The sequence below is a fragment of the Rutidosis leptorrhynchoides genome, chromosome 10 (assembly GCF_046630445.1).
Source record: "Rutidosis leptorrhynchoides isolate AG116_Rl617_1_P2 chromosome 10, CSIRO_AGI_Rlap_v1, whole genome shotgun sequence".
NCBI lineage: Eukaryota > Viridiplantae > Streptophyta > Magnoliopsida > Asterales > Asteraceae > Rutidosis > Rutidosis leptorrhynchoides.
Genome location: NC_092342.1, coordinates 17,105,370 through 17,125,794, shown reverse-complemented (window position 1 = coordinate 17,125,794; position 20,425 = coordinate 17,105,370). Strand labels below are relative to the sequence as shown.

The window sequence follows — 20,425 nt, the reverse complement described above, 5'->3', positions numbered from 1 at the left end:
CTTGAAGTTTCAAGTCCCGCGGTGCCAAACTGTTACCTTATTCATGATGTCGTCATTTGCTATTTTCCAATATCATCATATTGTATAGAATTTATAGGGCCTGTAATTATCCATTATATTAATATAATTTCTTGCTTTTCAAAAAAAAAAAAAAAAATTTATTGCAATACAAGAAACTAAGGTTGCTAATGTTTCAAAAAAATTTATTGCAAATACAATTGATTTTGACGATATGCTCCTTTAAATGGTGGAACATTACGTTGGCTATTTCTTCTTCTATAATGGAATTTTCAATTGAATGGTGTAGTGGATGGGTATCAAAGCTAGAGGTTTTTGGGGGTTAATTGCGCCGGCTAACCATTGGGCTATTTGGTTGGCAAGGATCGAAGTAGTATTTAATGAGGCGTATTCATGTTGGGCGGTTATAGCTTCAAAAATAAAGATCAAAGTTTTTCAATAGACGTAGTCATCAAATATTCATATGGACATCCCAACCATGGTTGCTATTGTAATGGTTGTTTTTGTGATTGTAATGTGTAGCTCTTAGTTAATTACTAGTGAACCTACTGTCTGTTGTTTTTATGGGTGGATGCATATAATAAATCCATGCCATTGCTCTGTATTGATTCCTCTTGTTTTTCACAGTTTGTGAAAGACTTTTATTATATTCATTGTTTTTTTGCCAAAAAGATAAAAAGAAAAAAAATGGCTCTAAATTGTGTAGTAGTATTTATTTTGGGAGTTTGTACTTTCGAAGTTTTGTAATTTGTCAACGTCAATTTGCGTATTCAGGCTTTTTATATAACATTTTCGTGGTTTAATTTTTGAAACTACAATGCTCTCTCCGTAAAAAAAAAAAAAAAAAAAAAAAAAAAAAAAAAAACTCTTTTTTGACTTTTTGTTGAATTTAAGATATAGTAATAAATTGTTTAATTTGTTATTTATTTAATGTAGTTATAAAAAGTAACTAATAAATTAATTGATATATTTAAAGTTAAATTTCCAAAATTAAAAGGGATAAAATTGAAACTTTAATGATATTTAATGGTTATTTAGAAAAATGGACAATAATTTTGGGACAAACAAAAATAGAAAGACGCACAGTTTTTTGGAGACGGTGGGAGTAGTTTATTTTTTATTAGATAAAACAATAACTAATAATTATTATCTCACCAATGGCTACTCTTCTTTCATCTTGTTCATCAGCTTCTCTTGTTTTCACCAATCTCTCTCCCAAATCTCTCTCACCATCTCTCCTTTCTCTCTTTCTCTTCCAATGTATCTCTAATTTCTTCATCTATATCTCTCTCTAATCACTCTTTTTCAACTTCTTCTAGAATTAGACCATTATCAGTCTCCTCATTCACAGTTAAAGCTAGTGTTTCAGAGAAGAAAAAAAGTACTAATTGTCAACACAAATAGTGGTGGTCATGCGGTTATTGGTTTCTATTTTGCTAAAGAGCTTTTGAGCTCTGGTCATGATGTTACTGTTCTTACTGTTGGTGATGAAAGATTTGATAAGATGAAGAGGCCTCCATTTACTAGATTCTCTGTGAATTTCCATTCCATTTTATGTTTTATTTAATTATTAGTGATCTTTGTTGTGTTTTGGTTTCTGGGTCTTGTGGATTTTAATAGGCAGGCAAGCATGCATAATGTATAATAAACATAAATATGAGACACACCACGAAACCATTTAACATTAAACATGCATCAAAAAATCAAATCAAATACAAATTAACCAAACCATTTTATTTTAAGCATTCATCAGTACACGAAGAAAAAAAGATAAGTAAGCACATCCATGGGCCACGTCATTGGCACATAATAAGTTAGTACAATAAAGACAAAGGCAGCTGCAGAAGCAAAAAGAAAAGGAAACACATCCATAGGCCCTGGCATTGGCAGTTTGGCACATAATAAGTTACAATAAAGACAAAGGCGGCAGCAGCAGCAGCAGCAGCAATAAGCCGTATTTATTCAAAAGCCCACCTGTGAAACATGACACGATTACTATACTCCTTATATACTTTATGACTAAACTCATCTCTCAAATTCACGTATAAGATTTTGTAAGCCTCATCATCAGTCATTTTGAGAAAAACGTCAATAACATCATCCATCAACACGTCCACGAGGCTTCTTATCTCCAACTCAAAAGCCGCCTGAAATGAAAACAGAAAACTATGAACCAAATTATTAATTATCCATAAATAATAGAACAAAAAAGGGGTAAAGTGTTGTGTTCGGGTTTGAGATATAAAGGAAGGCAGTTGTACTTATCAATTAACGTCAAATTATTGATTAATTATCCATAAATAAATAAATCCCTACTAGGCTTTAAGGTTAAGGTTGTTGAGGCATATGAGAGAAAAGAAGGAAGTCCAAATTCGGAACAAGCTTCTTCTTCTTTTAAAGTGAGTATTATGACTGATTCCTTACCACCTTATAATAATAATCAAACAACAAAATTTCTTCTAACAGGAAGGAGGCACGAATTAATTAAAAAAAAAAGGAAAAAAGAGGCGTACAGTCATAAGATCAAGAGCATAAATCCGATTTTCTTGGCGAAAACTGGAATTGAAGTCATCCAACTTCTGTCGGAGGACGGTTTCATCATCGGAATAATTATCCTGGATCTTTGCACGTTCCGCACAGTAAAATTGAACTTTCAGAAGGAGTTCACTATTGCCTTTAAGATTTTCTACGTAGGCAAAGCCAAACTTGCAATGGTTTTGGACCACTAAAGACTCCCTTTTAAAGGGCTCGCCATCAATAGATATTCCGTCCGAACAATAAATCTCCATCTTTCTAATGGTTTTGCTATTATTGCTTTCGACTTCATCATCAGTCTCCGCTGCTACTTGTTTATCTTGCTGCATGTTTTCTGCTACAATCAATCAATCAAGTTGTTAATAATAATAGCAAAAGTAATAAATTCTTAAACCTCCTTCAATACAATTGTAATAACCCTACTTTTTCCATTACTTTTTACGTTAATTCTTTAACGTCCGTTAGTTAACTTTTTGTGAGATACGTTTAGAAGATAACATTTTATGTTATAAATTTCTATACATATTATTTGTAATATTTATTTGATGAAAATAATATTATAGTTTAAACCCCGTCGACCGTAGAGACCGTTATTGGTTTAGCGTTTTCTCACCGTTTATCGATAGACTTTTAAATCAACAATTAAACCCAATACCACATGAGTGGTGTATGAGGGAGGTGATACACCCAGAGTCATTTCTCCATCCACCCAGAGTGAAACACTCTTAAGAGTAGAAAAATTCATTCTCTCTTTATTCGACAGATAAAGAGATTGCTTCCGAGAGGACCTCCGGCCTTTAAGTAGGAAAAAGTTCAAAAAAAAAAAAAAAAAAAAAAATACTAAAATAAAAATAATAATATACGCCATGAAAATGATAAAATCAGATTTCCATGGGTTTTAAATCCTGCCTGGAATTTAATTGTTTCGTGTTAAATTGTAAAGAAAAAAATAAAGCTTGTTCCCTCCCATCCTTTGGGCAAGGCCCCAAAGGGGTGTTTGTGTAACTTCTGATTTATCAAATATCTAAGTTTAATCTCATTTGAACAAATTATTGCCCAACTTTTCTCCTCTTCTCTCTGTCGACATACCCCACGAACACCATCACCATCATCGACCATCTTCATCATCAAATAACCCTTGAATCTTCACTTGATCATTAAATTAAATACATACCCGCGTTTGTATCATTCTCCTCTACGCATCTACGGTTTCAATTTTGTTTTTTGGGTAAAATCTCAAAACCCTAATTTTTTGAAACTCTGATTTTGTTCTTGTTTCATAGTGTAATATAGTCTATGGCTCGAGTCTTTAATTATATCTATGTGTATGTATTGTTTTGTTAAAAGTGTTATGATTTCATGAAAAATTCGAATTTAATATTGCTGATTCGGATGAGTACATGTTGGTAACTGATTACTATTAGTTCATACTTGGATTGTTCATGAAGAGTACATAAGTTTTCATATATAAAACACGTTATTTCGTTGAACGTTTCAGAAGATATGATCAAAATACGCTGAAAACTGATTTGACCACTGTTAACGTATATTGTTGTTGCGGTTTTTCTATATTGAATTAGGACTTGACGTTATTTCGTTGAACGTTTCAGAAGATATGATCAAAATACGCTGAAAACTGATTTGACCACTGTTAACGTATATTGTTGTTGCGGTTTTTCTATATTGAATTAGGACTTGGGAATTTTACAGTGGGTTGTCTACTTAAAACGAAGCTTTTTCAATTGGCGGTAACTGAATTGGAGTTGCGTTGATTTTTCTAGAAAATACAGAAGTTACTGCTGTAATGCAGATATTAAATCGTCGTTTACGCAAACGTGTTGTGATTTAAAAATAATGGTTCGGATTTGAGACCCGAACATTTTTGTACATGTTTTAACACTTAAACACAAAGCTTTTTCAAGTGGCGTTGCATCATTTGGTGTCTTTTTTAATTTAATGGTATTTTTGTGTAAAAATCGCATTGTTAAACCGAAAAGATTTGTGAAACTTTTTGTAGTTTGACTTTTATTAAGTCAAAGGTCAAAACTTTTTTAGTCAAGTAATAATATGAAGTTAAAATGAATTATATTACTTACCTTTTGGTCAAATGTATAAAATCTTGTATAGTGTTTAGTAGTGTTAAAGTGCTAGTTGGTTTAAACCGACTAGTGACACTATAGAGCACTACTGTTTACTGAAATGTACTTAACATGTAATTGTGAACTGGTGTAGTAAACATCTAAAATCAGGATACTATTATTTTTGGACAACAATTGTGAGTTAAAGGTTTTATTAAACTTTACGTGTAACGTTTATTATTCGATTGTTATTTGGATAACACTTGTAATTGTTATCGGAAACACAATAAACTTTGGGAATTTGTTAAAGACTTTTGAGTCGGATTTGAGCTATAGGATTATGATTACATTTTGACCAGACTTAATTTATTAGACATTGTTTGACCAACTTATATCTCTAGGTTGAGTACGTTGGTGATGTAGGATCGGGTGAGCTTGCGAAGATTGGGTTGCAATATCATTGAGCTGAAATTATAGAGCATAATAGTGGGCCTTCTAATGTTAGTTTGGTTCATTACTTTGGAGAAACAACACGTGAGCCGCCTACATCAGTCGGTTAGACTTTTTGTCGTGCACTCGAGGTGAGTTGTAGTCCCGCTATTAACTTTTAATCTTTTTGGGATGAGAATACATGCAACTTTTATTTTATTTTTACACAATAGACACGAATATTTATTTATATACTTTGAGTTTGTAACGCAAATCCCTTAGCTTGGTAACTGTTAACTACTTGGTTTTTGAACTGTTGGGCGCGAATTCGTATATATGAATCCATAAAGTTTGACCTCCCCGTCCGGGTTAGTCATGCTAACATTTAACAGACGTATAGTATTTCGAGTGGTAGACGTGTTAAGGTGTATTTTATTACAGATGGTTTATTATTTCTACGTTAAACTTGGTTAGTGGGTGCTCAAAACTGTAGAACACTTTCATGAATTTGAGGATGTTTTCTAACATGCAAATCTTGTGGTATACTTTTATTTATTGTTCAAAATGCTTAAACGTATAACTCACCAACATTCATGTTGACTTTTTTAGCATGTTTTATTCTCTGGTACTTTATTGTTTGCTTCCGCTGTCGATGTTTAAGGTGTTGCATTGGAGTTTATGTGGCATAATTTCAAACTCTTTTGCATTCAAACTTTATTACTTTATGTTGGATGATTTGACTTTTGGTCAACTTACTATTTCTAGTAACTTGCTATTTATGGAAATTTAACGTTTTATGAAAACTTTTGAATAATGAATGCAATGTTTATTTAAAACGTTTCATATAGAGGGCATAACCTCGCCGTGGGACCGTTAGTTAATGTAGCGTGTCAATAGCGATTTTAGCGGGTCATTACACCAATCAAGTTTGGATTAATTAATTGATAAAGAACAAGAACGTACCTGTCAAGACTGGTTTATATAAGCGTGGTTTATATGAATAAACATCATCGGTCTCGGTCTCGGTCTCGGTCTCTATTTGTTTATCCTGCTGCATGTTTTCTGTTACAATCAATCAGTTAATTAATCAAGTTATTAATAATAGAAAAGTAACAAATAATAATAATAAATAATAAATTTGATAAATTCATAGATATACTTAGATAAATTTGATCTCGTATGTAGCACCTTATGTTATTGTTGGTGTAAAATTTATTTTGAAACTAAAAAATTTAGGTCATGGATTTTCATTTGGTCAAAAATTTTCTCTCTTTAACTTCTCTCTGGTGCGATTGTACGATCTTCCAATATCACATTCATTCATCTTTTTTCAGTCTTGTTTTCTTGGTGGAATTCATCAACACTGGTGAAGCATTCAAATCGTCCTCCTGATAGTGATTAGCATGTAGATCCTATGGAGATAAATTGATTATGAATATAATGTGGTGAGCGGTTCGCCACGCGTTACTGCGGACCCCTCCTTGTTTGCGATAAGGTGTTTTAATGAATTACTTGCTATTTACATTTATATTCAGCAATAAGTATGTTTAGAAGTCCATAACTCATCTTAGATTTTTGTATTTGCATTTTGTAATGTAAAATTAATTTGTAAAAAATAAAGGAAGGGAAAAAAAAATATTGAAAGAGGGCGTAAATATAAATGATGATTTTGATTTTTGATGAACAAAATAAAAAAACGTATAAAGAGAACATATGAAAGGTGAGAACTTGAAGGTGTGCAAAACACAAAAGAAAAAAAAGGTGAGGACGCTCGAACCTTTGTTTGAGGTGAAGCACGAGGAACCATACACCTGGCTTCAGGAAGAAAGGAGGAGGAGGAGGAGGAGGAGGAGGGGGGGGGGGGGGGGGGGGGGGGGGGGGGTTTACAAAAAAAAAAAAAAAAAATTAACTGTTATGCATAGTACTCTCTCTTTCAAGATATACAAGAAAAAAAGAAAAAAAAGGGAAAAAGTATTCGATGACCGATCGCCGTTTTTGGTGGTGGTTTTCGGTGGTGGTGGCAAACTGTTTTTAGGTGGCGGCGACACACTGTTTTAGGTCGCGACAAAGAAAATAAGAGAATGGTAGAACCCTAAACTCTAGTATATATTCCAAAAGTTTAATCCGGTGACTGAAGTATTTTTGAAGCTTGTAAAGAGAAAGACAGTGTAAAAGGAGTAGCTAGGAGTATACATGTATACTTGAACAGTTGAACATGATGATTCAACATTAAATGTTGAAGCATTCAAAACTCAACGTGTTTATTAGTGACATGTAAAATAACATGTTGAACCATTCAAAATAATCTTTTATCTAGTTAACACTTCCAAAAAAAGTTTAAACAAAATTACATAAAAAAAAAAAAAAAAGATAGTCACATAAGAATTTTTTGATGCGGATAGTCCCTGTGGTTTGCACACATTGCTCGAATAGTCCAAATCACTAACAACGTTAATTTTTCCCGTTAGAAGAGAGTCATATGCGATGCACATGAGGCTATTTTTGATATTTGCATTTTTCTATTTTTCATCACACACTTATTAGTCTGCAACTTATTAATGAAACCTTTAAAATTATCAACATCAAGCAAATGAGTCTTTGGTGTTCAAACCCACTGCAACTTGTGTTCGAAAAAAAAATTAAACACAAAGATCAAATATATGGCGTTTTCACTTTTCACAATTTCACAAACAAACAAATGGGTTTTGTAATTGCTCTGCAACTGGGCTTGACTTCGTAAAAAAAAAATATCACACACAAAGATCTAAATCTATAAAGCAATATATCAATAGTAATACACCCATATAACAACTTCAATTGATCTTCAAATTTCATCTTCTTTTTTTAGTCACTCTAGCATGTCGTGTTCGTGAAACAATAGGTATCAAACAATTCAAAGGTTACTAAAACGAATTGATGGTTACATGAACGATTCGATGGTTAGAGAAATGATTCAGAAGAAATGGGGGAAAAGAGAATGAATTGGTGGATTTGATGAAATAGAGTGTATGTATATGAAGTTTGGGGTAAGAATATTGAAAAGAAAAAAAATGTAGATGGAACTGGATCTAGATAGATAGATCTGAATTAAAGTGTGTTTTAAGTATCCAAATGTTTCTGGTTCAGTATATGAGGTGAATTGTGTTGAAACTATTCATGATTTAGAAGATGGAGTATATTTATTATCCTATTGTGGGAAGGATGGCCTACGCTCTACAGCTCTATGGGTGGTGACAAGTCAATGGAGGCTGCTATATATATATATATATATATATATATATATATATAGTAGAGGGATCAAATGAGAACCAATTTTGCATTGAGAACCCTGAGAACTCACAAATTCGAGCAAAAATTGGGACGCGGCCGATAGGCAAACCTAAATAAATAAATGGGAATTTAGTGGGGTGGAAGTAGGTAGTGATAAGGTTCTACTTTCACACTTACAATATGCGGATGACACGATGTTCCTTGAAGTAGGTAGCTAATGCGCGTAATCTTACTAATATTTTGAAATGTTTTGAGCTAGCTTCGGGATTGAAAGTTAATTTCAACAAGAGTTGTCTTTATGGAGTGGGTGTCAATGCGGGTGAAATTGAAAGTCTAGAAAGACGAATGGGATGCCAAGCCGGAAAATTCCCATTTATTTATTTAGGTTTGCCTATCGGTGCCAAAATGAGGAAAGTAAAAGATTGGGATCCGGTAATCCTTAAGATTAAGAAGAGGCTTTCGGAATGGAAAATGCGTACGATGTCCTTCGGTGGACGGTTGGTTCTCCTAAAATCGGTACTTAATAGTCTTCCATTGTATTATTTCGCGCTCTTCCGTGCTCCTCCCTGTGTGCTTAAAATTCTTGAGAGTGTGAGACGTAATTTTTTTGGGGTGGAGATCTTTCGGGTAATAAAATTCCATGGGTTAATTGGAAAACCACTTGTCTACCATACGGGGGGGGGGGGGGGGGGGGGGGGGGGGGGGCTAAACATCGGGTCGTTCAAAAGCAAAAATCTTGCTCTTTTGGCCAAGTGGTGGTGGAGGTTTAAAACCGAAGACAATTGCTTATGGGTCAAAATTATTCGAAGTATTTATGGAATTGACGGTGGCTTGAGGTTGGGAGGCGGGCTTGCTCGTCTCTCGACTTCCGGTACTTGGAACAACATTATCTATGCAGGTTCACTAATTGAAGACCTAAATATTCCTTTCGTAAGTTCGTTCAAGAGATTGATTGGAGATGGTAGCACTACGGATTTTTGGAACGAAGCATGGTGCGGCTCGGAGAGTCTCAAAAATGTGTTTCCCAGATTGCACAGGCTCGAAACAAACAAGAATATTATGATTTCTGGGCGGTTAAAACAGTGTCAACAGCAGGCTTTGAGTTCGGGGCAGACGGGTTGCAATTCGGGTACAGCAGGCCTACATCAGTCTCGTGTTCAGGCTACTAATCTAGGTGAGAATTCGGAGGCTGAAGTCGACTAGGCGAGTCGACTGGTCAGTTTAATAATAATCATCACAGCCGAGTAGATCAGTCAGGTGGCGGGGCAAATATCTCGGGTTCAATTCATATTCGTTTCAATTGGGAATGGACAAAGGAACCCACAGGGCGTACAGCGGGTGAGCTCGAGGAACTGATCAACTTGCTAAGATCAATCTCCTTCGAGTTTAGCCATCAAATGTCTTGGAAATGGACACTTGCAGGTAACGGTTTGTTCACAGTTAAAACATTATCGAAATTAATTGATTCGGAGGTTCTAGACAGCGGTGCTCTTTCGACACAAGAGACATTAAGAAACAATCTTGTGCCAAAGAAAATCGAGGTCTTTATATGGAGGGTTTTGAAGAAAAGATTACCGGTTCGGATCGAACTCGACAAAAGGGGCATTGACTTGCATAGTATTCGATGTCCCGTTTGCGATGACGGTCTTGAATCGGTTGATCACGGCCTTAGTCGAATGCAAATTTTCATCGGATATCTGGTCTCGTGTTCTTAAATGGTGGAACAACAGCAACATAAACTCTTCCGAGATACTTCGTGGAAAATCTTCTCACACTATGTCCTCACTCGGCTCCAAGATTTGGCAAGCCGTGGAGTGGATATGCGCTTATTCGATATGGAGGAATCGTAACTCTTTAGTTTTTCAAGGCAAAAGTAGTATCTCACCGGTGATTCTTAATGAGATCCAAGCAAAATCCTTCGAATGGATCTCGGAAATAATCAAAGGCGTTTCCATCGATTGCCATAGTTGGTTAGTTAGCCCTTATTTTTATGTAAACGTTTAATAGATTAGGAAGTAATCTTTACTTCCTGAAAATGTATAGGTTCGTCGATGTCACTTGAATAGCTCGATTGTTGTAAGTTGGTACATCCGGTGCTTGTGGATGTACCAAAGTTGTACTCTCCTTATTTATAATATTAATTACCTTACCTTTCAAAAAAAAAAAAAAAAATTTGGGACGCAGCCGAACAAAAAAATTTATAGTCGAACAATTTTTAATTTTTAGTTATTAGATGCATTGTTTCTTGGTTCTACATTTTGATGTAGAACACATGTAGAACATGCTGTTCTACACTTGTTTTACATCAATTTTCATCAAATTAAGTTAAGGTTTAGATTTAGGGTTTAGGGTATAGATTTTTGGGTTTTAGGGGTTTAGATTTAGGGTTTAGAATGAGTTTTTTACACGAACGATTTAACCCTAAACTCTAAATCGGGCTAAATAAAAAAAAAAATTGATTTTTGAAAAAAACAGGTGAAATTCGAACAAAAAAAAAAAATTCGAACCAATTTTCGTTCTACAATTTTGTAGTTACGAACCAAAATTTTGTAGAACACAATAAAAATTCAGGCGGTCGAGAACAAATTTTCCCAAATTCGAACGAATTTGCGTTCTACAATTTTGTAGAATCCAACAGAAAATGTAGAACATGCATCTAAATTTTTACTCGACTCACATTTTTTTGTTCGGCCGCCAAATTTTTTGTTCGCCTTCCTCTGTTTTTGTTCGCCCGCCGGTTCTCAGGGTTCTCACACCAATTGGGTTCTCACTGGATCCTCTCCCTATATATATGTATATGTATATGTATATGTATATGTATATATATATATATGTATATGTATATGTATATATATATATAGGGACCAGATCAATCGGGAAGTAACCAATCGGGGGGAAGCAAATTTTTTTTTTTCGTTGTTTTAGAATTTTTTTTTCCAGCATCAAGATCACACGGAAATATGAACATTTAGAAAAGACACTTCGTGATGAATGTTATTATTTAGGCGGGAAAACGAACGACAAAAATAACATTCAAGATAATATTGTTCGTGAAGAATGTGAACGTTTTTTTTTTTAATGTTTTGTGAAGTAAAATTTAGCTCGATTTAGAGTTTAGGGTTTAGGGTTCGGTGTTTTGGGTTTATTCCATAAACCCAAAACACCAAACCCTAAACCCTTAACCCTAAACTCTAAACCGTTCGTGTTAAAAACTCGATATAAATCCTAAATCTTAACCCTAAATTTCTAAACCCTAATATCTAAACCCTATAAACCCTAATATCTAAACCCTAATATCTAAAACCTCAACATACACTCGAAAAACACGATAATTGTTATATATTACTTCTTCGAGCGTTTTTCCGCCAAAATAAAAACATTTATCACAAAGTGTCTTTATTAAATGTTCATATTTTCATCCAATCTATAATGTTCGTAAACAAAGTTTTTTCAAAAAACGAAAAGAAAAAAAAAATTTGCTTCCCCCCGATTGGTTACTTCACCCTTGATCCTACCACTATATATATATACATACATACATATATATATATATATATATATATATATATATATATATATATATATATATATATGTATGTATATATATATGTATGTATATATATATGGTCATCATCCATAGGGAATCACTTTGTTTGGGGGAAGTGAGGGGAAGTAATTTTTTTTATTTTTTTGAAATATTTTTTTCAAACATTAAAATCACATGAAAATATGAACATTAAAAAAAACATTTTGTGACGAATGTTATTATTTTGACGGGAAATCGCTCGAAGAAATAAATGATAATATTCATCATGAGTAATGTTTTAATTAGAGTTAACTTGCATCATTTTGTTTTCATCTTGTGTGAAGTATTTTTTTCGAAATTTGGCCCGATTTAGAGTTTAAGTTTAGTGTTTTAGTGTTTTAGGTTTAGTCCCCAAACCCTAAACTCTAAACCGTTATTGTTAAAATTTCATGCTAAACCCTAAACCCTAATTTCTGACCCTAATAGCTAAACCCTAATTTTTAAACCCCTAATTTCTAACCCCTTAAAAAAAACTCAGAAGCAAAACATTCATTACAATGAATGTCATCATTTATTTCTTCGAGCGTTTTCCCGCCAAAGTAATAACATTTATCACAAAGTGTCTTTTTTAAATATTCATATTTTCATGTGATCTTAATGCTTGAAATTAAGGATTTAGAAATTAGGGTTAAGAAATTGGGGTTTATGGTTTACAAATTAGGGTTTAGATTGAATTTTTAACACGAACAGTTTAGAGTTTAGGGTTTATACTAAACCCAAAACACTAAACCCTAAACTATAAATCGGGCTAAATTTTTTTAAAAAAAACTTCACATAAGATGAAAAACAAACGATGGAAAAAAAACTCTAATTAAAACATTATTCATGACGCATGTTATCATTTATTTCTTCGAGCGTTTTCATGCGAAAATAATAATATTCATCACAAAGTGTTTTTTTTAAATATTCATATTTTCATGTATCTTAATGTTTGAAAAAAAAAAAAAATCAAAAAAACGAAACAAATTTACTTCCCCCCAATAAAGTGCTTCCCTCTTGATGATCCTATATATGTGTCAATGAATGTGTGTGTGTGTGTGTGTGTATATATATATATATATATATATATATATATATATATATATATATTGTTTTAATCAAGGGGGAAATAGATATTAGGAGGGAAGAGGGGAAGTTAATTTTTTTGTTTTACTTTTTTAAAATTTCACAAACATTAAGATCATGTGAAAATATATACATTTAAGAAAGACACTTTGTGATGGATATTATTATTTTGACCGGAAAACGCTCGAAAAATAACATTCTATCATAATAAATGTTATTCCTTATGATGTTAGTTATAACATTGATCGTGATGAATGTTATTTTTCAAACATTTTTCGGTCAAAATAATGACATTCATCACTAAGTGTCTTTTTTAAATGTTCATATTTTCACCTGATCTTGGCATTCATAACTAATATAAAAAAAAATTACTTCCCTCTTCCCTCCTAAAATTCACTTCCCTTTTAATTAGCCCCCATATGTATGTATAAAGTTGTTGAGAACAAAGATGGTAAAAAGTGGATGTGGTAATGGAAACATTGATGAAAATCTAAACGCTCAAAATTCTTTTTTTTCAACTTTAAAAGCTGACCAAAATGACACGGATGAGGAGATGAATGATGAATGGGTGGGATGAAAAGTCCCATCTTTATTATGATGATGATAGTAAGAAGAAACTTGTGATGGACTACTGACTACATTCTGAATAGGCGCAGCTCCCAACCAAACAGATTATACAAGAATGGAGCTTGATGCAAGTTATTATATTATTTTTTTTAAGGCAAATGTGTTGAAAATGGCATCAACTGATTTAGTGTTTTATTAAGTTGTTCATAATATTTTTGCAATAGTTTAGAAACTTGCTTATGCTTATAATTTATCAAGTTGGATCTACTTATATGTGGATTCACTTTAATTGAACAAGTATAAACACATTGTTGTATTGTTTGCGCATCATCTGCCCATGTATGAAGATTGTTTCTTGCCTTTTGTTTTAAAGTGATGATGCTTCTATATCTTTTTCGTAACAAAATCTTTCAGTTTATGTTGTGTAGATCAAATGAGATTTGTGAAAAGATGACCATAAACTTAGGGATAGATGCTCTGTACAATCGATGTTTATGTACTGTTTTACTTTCATGTGATCACAATGCTATTATATACATATTAATGGGTAAAGAACAATCCATTATGGATACATTCATTAACAAAGAAGCACTCTTAATTTATTACTCCGTGTACACTTGTGTTATTGCCTTTTTGGGAATTTATATATTCTTAGAAAAGTCAAGTATTTGGATGATGATTCAGATTCAGATGTGGCCAGATCTCATCAAGAAGGCAAAAGGAGAGTTGGATGTGAACAAATCTCAAGGTGGTCCAATTGTTTTTGTTTATTTATTAAATATTAAATATTTTGTTTATTTTAAATGTATTACTATATGCGTATGTAAATGTTAATGTAATTGTGTGAATACATTTGGGACACCATTGTAGGAATATAGTTGGTGATTGGTTTGCGTCTAATTCTTGTAGTCGTGTGGGTATATTCGAGACATCGGAATAGCCTAGGTTTTATGAGAGTAAAACTAGATTAAGTCACATTTTCATTTAACTTGGTGGTGAATTAACTTGTATCTAGGTTAGTGACAGTTCATAGGTTAACACTTGTTAAGAAACTGTGAGAATCGAATTGCAGTGTCACTACATTTTACAGTTGTTTAAACGAGTTTAATTAAGCAACTAGCTAGGGGAATTGACTCTAAGTGGATACATTTGTCTCCATTAACTTTAAATAGGTCAGAGGTGTGTTATAGAGACTTCAAGGGTTTTTGAGTCCTTTGTCTAATTGGAGGAGTCAGAGGGTGTTTATAAACTGAAAAATAGTTTATTATATGTAAGCTACGAGACAGTACGTTGAAGGAACAAGTAAAGATGAACAGCCCCAACAAATGCGATTTTGAAGGTGAATTAAAATCTTATCGTATCAGGTTTCATACTATTTTGTCAAGTAGTAACTTAAATGAAACTGGGTGTTTTGATGCATGTTTTGGGATTCAAGACCTGCATTTGTTGATAAATTATTATTGTTTTGCACACTAACCATTTGATTGAATGCTTCAATAGAATTATAGAAACCAATATGTCAATTGTGAATATGAATTATTCAATGTATGTGAGTCGTCTTTTTAAGAGTAGTATCATCTCAACTGCTTGATACACTGAAAATAAGACTTGATATTATTTACCGATGGTTAGATTGGGTCATTGGGACACGCACGCGCGCAGACACACATACACACATACAAAATCATGTTAGAACCATGTAAGACTACATTGTTGTTACCTGATAATTTGAAGTTACCCTTGAAATAAATTTATAGTTGGTTGGATTCAGATTCATCTTCAATATAATCGATAGAACTGCTTTGTTTACTTAGTTGTTTATAGATGGCGATTTCTACCCATTTGATGTATTATTAAGTTGTTCATAATATTATTGCAATAGTTTCGTGACTTGCTTATGTTTATAATTTATCAAGTTGGATCTACTTATATGTGGATTCACTTTGATTGAACATGTATAAACAAATTGCTGTATTGTTTGCGCATCATCTGCCCATGTATGAAGATTGTTTCTTGCCTTTTGTGTTTCAAAGGGATGATGCTTATATATTTTTATTTTTTTCGTAACAAAATTTTTCATATGTTGTGTTGATCAAATGAGACTTGTGGAAAGATGACCATAAACTTGGGGAAAGGGGGTGAATGACATGCTTATGTTTCTTTTGCTTATTCATCTAATTCTAAACTTTCAACTTCCAATCGAAAAGGGTGTTAATTTGATTGAAATTGAACTGGATACCAATTTTAAGACAGATGCCTTTATGCAAAGTCAAGTAACTCCTACATTGTGTAATATATCATTTCGACACTTTCCTTCAACAAACCTGTGGAACCACAAGTCCTTCAACTAGTAAATGCTTAAACCTCTTTCAATCCAATCCAATCCAATCCAGTTGGGATTATTATGTAATTGAAGAAGAAGTACAAGAACATACCTGTCAAGACTACTGCTTTATATGAATCAGCATCATCACTCTCACTCTCTGCTATTTGTTTATCCAGCATGTTTTCTGCTACAATCAATCAATCAAATTGTTAAATATAGAAAAGTAACAAATAAAAAAAATAATAATAATAATAATATAAATAATTATAAATCAATTACAATATAATATATAATATATAATAATCAAATTATAGAAAAAAGTATTGTATATACCAAGAGTATTATATGGAGATTTTTCATCGGTCCAATTAGCAGCTAACATCCTCCTTCGATGATTTCTAGATCCACCCCATGATAAAGTTTCCATCTTTTTAACATTTGATGAATCAATCAATCGAGGCTTTGAAGAATTAGGATTTTGTATCGGATTCGAAAGGCTAAAAATCAATCGAGGTCGACATCTAGCTCGACTGGAACAGCATGTGAACGATGAGTATACCGCTTGATTAAGCCTTAAAATTGCCCTCAGATTGCTCATGCTTTGATTTCGATGGCCAAACCCTAGTTCCCAATTTCAAAGAAATCAATTAGCAAGGAGATGTGGATTCAGGATTTAACATTTGACAAAATTACTAGAACTAGAATGACTGATAAGTAGAGGAGGACGCTCAATGAAAAAAAAAAAAAAAAAAAAAAAAAAAAAAAAAAAAAAAAGGTAAAGATTTCTTCAATGGTAGATTGATTCCACTCCAAAGTTATGACTGCACAATTAGTCCTTATATTATTCATTCCCAATTACATCATTAGTCCTAAGGAAAGTAAGTTAATTGTCTGTTAAATTGCTGTCAACGTGCTGGTCACTTGTTTTTAGCATAGAAACATTTGAATCTTGTGTATAATCCTGGTGGAAAAAAAGTACACACATTTAAATGTTTTTTTAATGTTACTTTTTTTTTTTTTTTACAACAGTTAGTTGTGATCACCCAGAGGGACTTAAACACCCACGCAATCATCTCCCGCAGTTGCTATATCCTCCCTCCCAACTGCGTGCCCAGGAGAAACCCGCATCAATCCCATACGATGCATGGACGTTAGAACACCCCCTCCCCTTTACCCCCCAACGTGATGTGAAAAAGGTGTCATGAGTGGTACTTCATGGCAGAGATGAAATTGTGAGTTAATAATGTAGTCAAAGGGAGTCGAACTCTTGACATCCCCTAAAGAAGGCAAACCAACAACCGCTAAAAATTACACATTTGAAAGTTACTAAAAATATTAATACGAAACAATAGATTGTAAAGACAAACGCTCTTAACAATTAAAATAAAATACGGTAAAACAAGAAACTCAAAGCTTATATATACAAAATATGTCCTTTAACTAATTCACGAGTTGTAATCACTTGAATCCAATAATTTGCTTGAAAACTAGTCTCTCGCCCAGCCTTCGCCTTCTTCAGTGGCCAAGTTGAAGCGTTCAACGGTTCTTCGGCCTACCACCTTTCTCAAGGTTGAGCTTGTTTAATTGAAGCTAATGCTATGCTGCCCTTCCCTTGTTCAAGAGAAAGCGAGGACAGCTAGCGCGCTTGACTAAGAAGATAGAAAGGGCCTTTTCCGCTTGGTTAGTAAAGTCAAGTTTTTGGCCTTATCTTGCAGGTGACGACGACGTCGAGTTGACGGCAGAGAAAGACTGGGCATTCAGGCCAACGGACCAATCAGAGCGCGACATGTGGCGCGACAATCACATGTGATTGAAAAAAAATCCAAAAAAAAAAATCCAAATTTTTTTTTAAATAATTTAAAAAAAATTAAATTTTTTTTAAAAAAAATTAAATTTTTTTTAAAAAAAATTTTAATTTTTTTTTTAATTTAACATTTCAAATCCAATCACATGTGATTGTAAAACACAATCACGTGTGATTCTGCATGTCAAATTCAATCATATGTGATTGAAAAAAAAATTCAAATTTTTTTTTTCAAAAAAATAATTTCAACCGAAAACAGACTTTAATTGAGTGATTTGATCAAGTTTGTTAGCGTCTCGTGATCATATATTCAAAATTTCAGACTTTAATTCGGTGATTTAATCAAGTTTTGATCAAAAACTTGGTGTTTAAAGGTTTTAACACAAATTTACTGAAATTTGTCATTTTACTAAAAAAAAAAAAAAATTCAATCAAATGTGATTGGATTTCACAGGCAGAATCACATGTGATTGAGTTTTACAATCACATGTGATTGGCATCCAGAATCACATGTGATTGACTGTATGTCAAATCCAATCACATGTGATTGAAAAAAAAATGTTCGAAAAAAAAAATTGGGAAAAAAAATTTTCGAAAAAAAATAAAAAAAAAAAATTTTTAAATTTTTTTTTCTCAATCACATGTGATTATCGCGCCACGTGTCGCACTCTGATTAGTTCCTTGGATCTCAACTTAAAAGTTGGTCGCATATGAATATTTCTCAACTAACGTAGTACATATTTATATTTATTTATAAGAAAACGAGCACAATCATAATAGGATTAAAACTCCTAAACTATAACTAACATGTTTATCAAAAATGAAATAACAATAAATAAAGATAGTTATCGAATCCTGTATTCATTTGACCCATGGGTTTATTTAAATTGGACCAACAACCCACCCGGGTTCACATCTACATCTAGCCCATTATCTAGCCCTGCTACAGTCTCCCCCACTTGAAAAAATCTCTCCCTCGAGTTATCCGGGTATAGAGGACCTTCAGATGCATGATAGGGAGACAAGTCTACAAAACTGAAAGTAGACGAAATATACATGGAAGCGGGGATGTCGATCACATATACATTGTCACTGATTTTATGAAGGATCTTGTATGGCTCATACTTATTTGGTTGCAACTTGGTATATTGACCCTGCAAGTAACTAGATGGCAGTGAATAGTTACTTAGTGGTTTCTTAAAACTTCTTCGATGTTTTAAACATTCTAAGCATAAGTTTTAAGTGCGGAAGCGTTTGTGTTTGTTAATGCAATATGTAAAGAATGTAAAGTGCAACAAACATAAGGACTTATAAAGGTTCGAGAGGATGTTAACTAATTCTCCTTAATCCACTCCTCGACACATCATGTCGAGAGTTTAGCTTCACTACGCTTTTCCCCAAATCCGGTGGAAAATCGATTACATCACTTGTCCTTTAATAAGCAACACCAACAATCTTTTAGTCCCATCGAAAGATCAAAGCTTAGTTTGATAACACATATCTCCAATGAGATTTGGATTGTTCCCATTAAAAGAACAATCAATATTTTAAGTCCATTTAAGGAAATTAGTTATTAGCTAAATAAAATGGTGTTCTTATTACAAGAACAAAGCCGCTAATTTGATCACCCCCAAGTTAGAAGCTCACACTCACACACAAGGTTGTTACAAGTGATGATCTATGCTACTTCTTCGACCTATTCAAAAAAGTAGCTTACAATGCAAACTATCTAATGATAAGAATGAAGTGCTTAGTTTACATTGAATCTATCATGGGTACAAGATAGAATGTCCCTCTAGCTAATCACATATCTTAGAATATGAAATGAAGCACAATGTGATCGAAAGCGATAGCGACAACACCTGCCCCCGCGACCACAATAACAATAATAATCCCTCATATCCCTCATATACATTAAAGTAAAACTTTAATTGAGTAATTAATCAAAATCTAAATAACAATTAATATGAGCCATTAGATTTGGTAAATACATTCGATACCCTCCTAAGTATTGCACTCACTAAGCATAGTAGCTTACTCCTTCGTTGTTTACCTTTTTAGATTGTGGGGCACCGAAGGACAAGGGTAAGAGTTTGGCATAGCTTGCATGTGGTGGATCCTTGGAAGACACTTTTGGTAAAGGTCCCGATGGTCATGCTCAATAAGGGGTCATTTTGATTAAAACGATTTAGTTAAACTCATGGGTCGTGTTGTTGCGAATAACGTTATGTTGTAGTTTGTAAGACTTAAACATGGACAAATGTATTTTGAGTCTTTTGAACTTGTACTTGGGTTCTTTGAATTCGAAATTGTGTTTGGGTGTTTGAGTTACACTTAGTCAAAACTTTGAAACTGCATCACCCAGGTATAGGAGCGCCGCTCCTAAGGCAAAAACGCCCTCCTGGACAGTTCTTGGTGGTCTTTTTGGTTAGTGGGTAGAAGCGCCGCTTTTGGTGACAAAAGCGCCGCTCCTGAGTTACAAAAGCGTCGCACCTGATTTTGGTGCACCGCTCCCGTCCCCTTTTTAAAAAAATATTTGGGTTTTTAATTAAATAGGTTGGAGTCATTTCAAGTGGTATCACAGCATGACCTAAGGGAACTAGGTTGCCTTGGGATGGGAGCCTAGACTTAGGTTGAATGGATGTTTTATGCATGACTTGTCGGGTTACGGGACCACGAGATGGGTGTAGGCACTTTAGTGCTTGTGCTTAATTGTTTATGTGTTTCGGTTAACATCAAGTGAGATG

The 20,425-nt window shown here is 33.5% G+C and overlaps 1 protein-coding gene across 4 annotated transcripts; it reads right to left on the bottom strand.

Annotated features, from left to right (window-relative positions):
• Positions 1-1,691: 1,691 nt before the first annotated feature.
• On the bottom strand, positions 1,692-16,599 carry LOC139872653 (uncharacterized). 4 transcript variants are annotated; one of them, XM_071860571.1, is made up of 5 exons: positions 16,208-16,597; positions 15,984-16,061; positions 6,024-6,122; positions 2,532-2,887; positions 1,693-2,165 (listed from the first exon to the last, which is right to left on the bottom strand). In XM_071860571.1, the coding sequence occupies exons 1-5, from the start codon at positions 16,470-16,472 to the stop codon at positions 1,977-1,979; spliced, it is 987 nt and encodes a 328-aa protein (XP_071716672.1). In that variant the 5' UTR covers positions 16,473-16,597; the 3' UTR covers positions 1,693-1,976. The 4 variants fall into 4 exon arrangements, with proteins under 4 accessions (XP_071716674.1, XP_071716672.1, XP_071716675.1 ...); XM_071860572.1 differs by having other exon boundaries at positions 1,695-2,165; positions 15,984-16,058; positions 16,208-16,595; XM_071860573.1 differs by lacking the exon at positions 6,024-6,122 and having other exon boundaries at positions 1,692-2,165; positions 16,208-16,599.
• Positions 16,600-20,425: the final 3,826 nt, after the last annotated feature.